This window comes from Sitophilus oryzae, unplaced genomic scaffold (assembly GCF_002938485.1).
Source record: "Sitophilus oryzae breed Bouriz unplaced genomic scaffold, Soryzae_2.0 scaffold_2001_pilon_pilon, whole genome shotgun sequence".
In the NCBI taxonomy this organism is placed as follows: Eukaryota; Metazoa; Arthropoda; class Insecta; order Coleoptera; family Curculionidae; genus Sitophilus; species Sitophilus oryzae.
In genome coordinates, this window is record NW_022146727.1 from 2766 (window position 1) to 8906 (window position 6141).

The 6141-nt window shown below is 31.7% G+C and overlaps 1 protein-coding gene across 1 annotated transcript; it reads left to right on the forward strand.

Moving 5' to 3' along the window:
• Window positions 1-294: 294 nt before the first annotated feature.
• LOC115883838 (ATP-dependent DNA/RNA helicase DHX36-like) lies at window positions 295-4542 on the forward strand (the record flags this gene model as incomplete). Its single annotated transcript, XM_030902245.1, is given in 10 exon segments — window positions 295-327; window positions 330-483; window positions 558-750; window positions 1754-1767; window positions 2528-2618; window positions 2693-2867; window positions 3173-3246; window positions 3289-3319; window positions 3597-3763; window positions 4308-4542. Coding segments are annotated over 10 exon segments (1167 nt in total), but the record flags the coding sequence as incomplete, so codon positions are not given.
• Between the last annotated feature and the right edge of the window lie 1599 nt (window positions 4543-6141).

Consider the following 6141-nt stretch of genomic DNA (forward strand, 5'->3'; position numbering starts at 1 on the left):
GTGGAGCTCTGGGACGTCCTTTATCCATCTATATAAAAAACTTGTTGAATTAAATGTTTTATTTTTTGGGCTAATGTCCGCATTTCCCGATTTCGTTACACTGTGCGGCGGCGTGAAATACATATTGCTAATTTCGGATTTCTGCCGTTGAAGCGCTGCTACGGTCGGAATTTGTTTGAAACGAACGGAAATGCACCAAACCTATAAAAAGAAAAGTCATATTAGGCTCCTACCTTAGTCTTTATATTCAATATGACTGAATCTCTTCTTATTATAAGAGTATATTGTTTAAAGGTTGTGGCAAGACGACGCAAGTTGCCCAGTTCATTTTGACGATCATATCGAACATATGAAAGGGTCCGTGTGCAAAATAGTGTGTACACAACCACGTAGAATAAGCGCTATATCCGTAGCGGAAAGAGTTGCGAAAGAAAGAGACGAGAAGTTAGGACACAGTGTCGGATTCCAGATTAGATTAGAAAAGTAAGTTTCAGTTAATACAAACTAATTTCTAATGTTTAAAATAATTTATTTAAATAATATGATATAATTTTTAGGATAGCTCCTAGAGATAAAGGCTCGATTCTATATTGTACAACAGGAGTGTTGTTGAAATTCATGGAATCAGACCCATCTTTTGGCCAGTGTTTCCCCATCTGATTAATCGATGAGATACACGAAAGAGATGTGATATCGGACTTTTTAATTACCGTTCTAAAAGATGTAATACGTTTTAGGAAGGATTTGAAGGTAAGATTTTTTGTTACTTTGTACAGGGTGTCCCATTTTCGTGTTTTACAGGGTTTCTCTTTTATAAGTAGAGATACAAAGTTGCGGTTTTCACATCACTATGCTACTTTTTTTATGAAACTAAATAAATATGTTACATACAGATTTTTCTAGCCCTCTTGGTTTCTGAAATACAGGGCGAATTTTGAAAATGTTGCATTTTTCTACCCCATTCATATCTCCGGTTGTTTATAAGTTATGGAAAAGGTACTGATTTCCATATAGTTTTCATGTAGAATCCAGTGACATAACTAGTTTTTCGTTGGAAGCTGTCGTTTACGAAATATGAGTCAAACTAGATTTCTCTCATATCAAAACAAAATATTTGTTTTGATATGAGCTTTCTAAAGATACTGTTCTCTATATACTTATTTTCATATATAAGATAAAAAATGCATTATTTAATTTTATTAACATAAACAATCCTAACTATTATTAGTATTTATGTCATGGAATCAGTGTTATTTGTAAGTGATAAGAAAGATCTATTTTTAGAATGCAATAGAGATCATAATCATGATAGAAGATTGTACAAAAATTTAAAATCAGAAAAAATGTAATTAGTACCGCTTTATTCATCAAAATGTACAATTTAACGCTGTAAAATTTACATTTCTTTTCCATGGCTATTAGAAACTTGCCAAGAAACAAACTAAAAAGCAGAATTTTTTTCTTAGATAGCTCAAAGGCTGCTCTCGACGTCGGAAGTGGATTTTAATTTGAATATTAAAAAAATGTATTTGTAGATCTAAGATATATCTAGATTTAAGGAAATTATGTTATTTTTCTACCCATTCAATAGCATATTATATTTTGTTTTTCTTTGTTTAGACGGGTTCCTCGTTCATATAGAACATTATTTGTATTTTTTTACTGGAATGAATAAACTATTATCTATCTATCTATACTTTAAAATGTTTTGTTAAGTTACTTGAGAAAGAGACTCTATTTTTCTGAATTCTAGATTATACTCATGAGGCGCAACACTAAACGCAGAAGCATTTTCCCGATACTACAATAATGCTCCCCACATTAATATTCCTGGTTTCACTTATCCGGTACAAGAGTATTTTGGAGGATGTTCTTCAGAAGACGCGCTTTGTGTTTGAGGAATCCCACACGCCAATATGGATACAAAAAAAGAATTGGGAAGAAACTGAAGCAGTACTTAAAGATCGAACAGATTACGTAGAACCGTACATTCGCAAGCTTCCGAGTCGGAAAATTTGTATGACAGGTAAATACAGAATGTCCCTGAAATAACTGCAAGTATTTTAAGGGCTGATAGATCTGGCCAAAGAAACATATTTTTCTTTACCATTTTAAAAATAAATTGTGATATGTTGAAAATATAAAATTATCAAATTTTTTTTTCGCAAAAAACTTATGGGCGTGTTTCTGGCATCGAACTATAGAGTTAAAATACTTGCACTTATTTCTGGGATTTTATATTTTCTTTTCATTTTTCCGAAAAAAAATATTGAAAAACTTTTGAATACCGCTTGTTCAGTGTCCGGAAATTTGTTTATATATTCGAGAGAATGCAATGTTGCCACCTCCTACGTTATCCACATTCTGTATGTTTATAATTTATAAGTTCACATTTTTTAAATTTCTACAGTTATTTTCAAAAAGTTCGCAACCGAATACAATTTTTTTCAATTTGATTGAATTACATCTGATCCCATTTCCTGTGAACTTTTTTTTTTTGAGGCACACTGTATTTTTTTGCTTTTAGACATGTTTTTGAACGAATTACACCCAAGCCCGAGAGTGAAAAATTGAACGTGAAATTGATTTTTGCATTGCTGAAGTATATTTGTCAAAAGGTAAAATTTCCTTTTTGTATACTTTTTTAACTAAAGTTTTCTAGCTACCTCACTGACTATTAGTTACATTTCAGGAGAAAATTAATGGTGCTATATTAGTGTTCGTTACTGGGTTCGCCGAAATCCAAGGCCTCATGAAACTAATGGAGCAGTCTTATCAATTCCCATCATACAAATACAAAATTTTTCCTCTGCACTCTCAACTGCCTACAACAGAGCAAAGACAGATATTTTTGCCTGCACCGCAAGGTAATATTTAAAAATTAGTGATTTTTTTATTTTTCGAAAGCTTTCTGTTACATTTTGGCGCCCAACGTGGGGCAGTAAAAAGCATATTTCCCACATTTTATTTGTTTAACAATACCGGTTTCTAAGTATTGAATACTGTCTGTGGATACTGGTAGTATAATTTTGACCCACAGCAGTAGGTAGGCCCATGAGTTTTTTAAAAAAAAAACTTGTTGATTAAATAGTTTATGACAAAAAGTTTCTATTTTTTTATTTTTATAAAATCTCACTACATAAGTCTCTATTTTTTATTTTTATATTTACAGGAACGACGAAAATAATTATAGCAACGAATATAGCGGAAACGTCAATTACTATTGACGATGTCTTGTTATTGTCATAGATTGTGGATTTATAAAAAATATCAAATGTGGACCCGCAGACTGGTATTGAAACGTTACAACCTGAAAGGGGTAAGTTTAATAACTGTATTATTGTATTTTCCATTTAAAAAAATCTTCAATAATTTTTTTTGGTGACCATTCACAATTATGAGCTTATCTATAGCAGACATACGTGAAATTGTGAAATTAATTTAGCTATTGTGAATATCCTTTTCGAGAAATTTCAGGGAAGTAGAGGACATCTGGAGATGTCTTTTTTACATGTTTATGGTTTATTTGCTACAAAATGGGATTATTATACTACATTTAGTTACAGCAGTTAGCCATGTTGTCTGTAGGTAACATGGGCAAACGCTTCACGTAAAAGGTAAAGGTAGAACAGGGCGAGTACAAGCAGGTGTATGTTATCATTTGATCAGTAAAGTTCGTTACGAGATGCTTGACAGGTTCCAAAAACCGGAAGTTCTACGAAAACGACTGGAGAGTGTCATTCTCCAATTAAAAATGTTGCAAGTAAGTAAAAAAAAATTATGCATTCCTTATAATTAAACTACCTACTAATATATGTAGTGTGTCTGTTAAAAAGTGCCAATATTTTAATTGTTTAGTTCAACCATTAGAAACACGCAAGAAATATGTATTGTCATGTATTGTGTGTGACTACATGTGTTTCTCGGCAGAGTCATCAGGGAACGACCGTTACGACAGAGACAACCTATCTATCGCTCGTGTCGCACTCGTTATAACCTAAAACAATAACACAACAATAACAAGACATTGTCTGACCGCATGTTCCAGCTATTTATGAATGAGATGCTCAGTCTATATTTTATTTTAAGTCTATGGTTTGTACGCTGTGTGCTTCAAACTTTGGTTTGGTTGCAGTATTAGGTAAATGGCTTCTGTTAAAAATTATGTTATTTATTAACAAAATACAGTTACGCTACTTAAACAACTATTTAAATTCATAATAAAATAACCTGTAAAAATTGTACTTATTTAGGGAGTCATCATAAATTGCTTTAATGATTTGATTAAAACAGAACACGTGTTTTAGCTAGGAAAGGCTCAAGAATTTTTGAGCAGACTAATGGATCCTCCTGAACCAATTTCGGTGACTAATTCGTTGACGCTTCTATCCCGATTGGGGGCTCTCGATGAAGAGGAAGCTCTCACTCCGCTGGGACTCCACATGGCGAAACTACCGGTGCAAGCTCACTGTGCCAAAATGCTCATCATGGGCGCTCTGTTCAACTGCCTGGATCCTGTTTTATCTGTAGCCGCTGCATTAGGTTTGTTTCTCATTCCAAAACTTACAGTAAAACCGTAGTATAAAGAATCTAGTAGCATTACTTCTAGTCCAATCCTTTGTTCATTTTCTGTTTAACACTATAAACTTGTTCTCACTACGCAAGATTTCTAGTGCCTACGAATATGATAGAATTGTTAAGCAATTTTCCGAACGTGTAGTCGGCATATACATTTAAAGAATATACAAAAATACTTCATAAACAATCTGCAAATATATACCTTTCATTTAAAAAAAGAATCATCACAATTGGTGAAGCGGTTGCGGCGTAATGGATGGGACAAAAAACCCTTTCGTCGGTGAAACGTGATAAACTGCTAAGTCCATTATTCCTAATGTTACAGGAGAGCAAAAAAACGGTACAAAAAAATATGTACACATGTGTGAAGTATTTTGATGCGTTAATATGATAAAGAGATAAGAATTTTATTTGCTGGGGAACAATAAAACTCTATATTTCGTGTTACGTCATTTTTTTCCGATACAATAGGGAGATAGCAGATATTCGTCTTGCAGAAATAAGAAATAAAAATATACTTCTCGAGATAGCAACCTTTATTGTTTGAAATTTTAAAAGTGGGAATGAATATTACCCAAACAGATTTATAAATAATCAATTAAATTTAAAAAATATGATATTCATAACCATATATTTATAATATCGTCGGTCTAAAAGCAAAACATACAAGTCCAAAAACGAATAAATTTTTAATGAAAATTTTAAATTTTTTTGCATTTTTAAAGAACTGAAGTAGCAGAATTTTGGACTTAATGAATATGAAAATAATTTAAAAATTAAACTTATAATTCTTAGAAGATATAGTAGAATCCTTCCATGCTTATCCTAATTTTTATACAACGGTAGAGTAGACCGAGCTGGGAAGACTGTGCGTGATTTTATTAAATTTTTATTACTTTTCTCCTTATTTTTTTAATTTTTATAAAAATTATGTTTCATTTACGTGAAAATACGTTGAAAAAAATAAAACTGATTAGGTATTATGGAAATTGTTGTACAAGTAAGTAATGTTATTTAAACTATTTATAGCACGCCGATGAATTGCTCGTATATAGAGAATTTCGTTTTCCCCCTTACCCTTTACGGATACCCCGTATTTACAGAACGGATCGACGCAGGGTCATATTATATAGATAACTATTAGGGGGGACCCTTTATAGTTCATTAATAATTAATGAGAATTAAGACTAATTATTATTCTTAACAATATTTGCTTTTGCATTGCATTATGGAATTTGCATTGCATTGGTTTACCTTGCATTAGGGTAGTTCCCTGATTTCTATACAGGGTGAGTCTTAAATAAATAAGTGCAAATATGTGCAGGGCTGGTAAATCTCGATGAAAGAAACATAATATTTTCTCTTTTCCGTTTTTTTTTCAAATAAATCCAAAACAACCGAGTTATTTCGCTTTTAAAATTTCCAATTTTTGCTATAATTTTGAGAATCATTGGATTTTCCTTCTTGTAAATTTAATCTACTACCTATATTACCATATTACAAACAAAGTATGTTTTTAAAATAAAAATTAAAAAAAAATAAAAAATCTTAATTTTTTTTTAA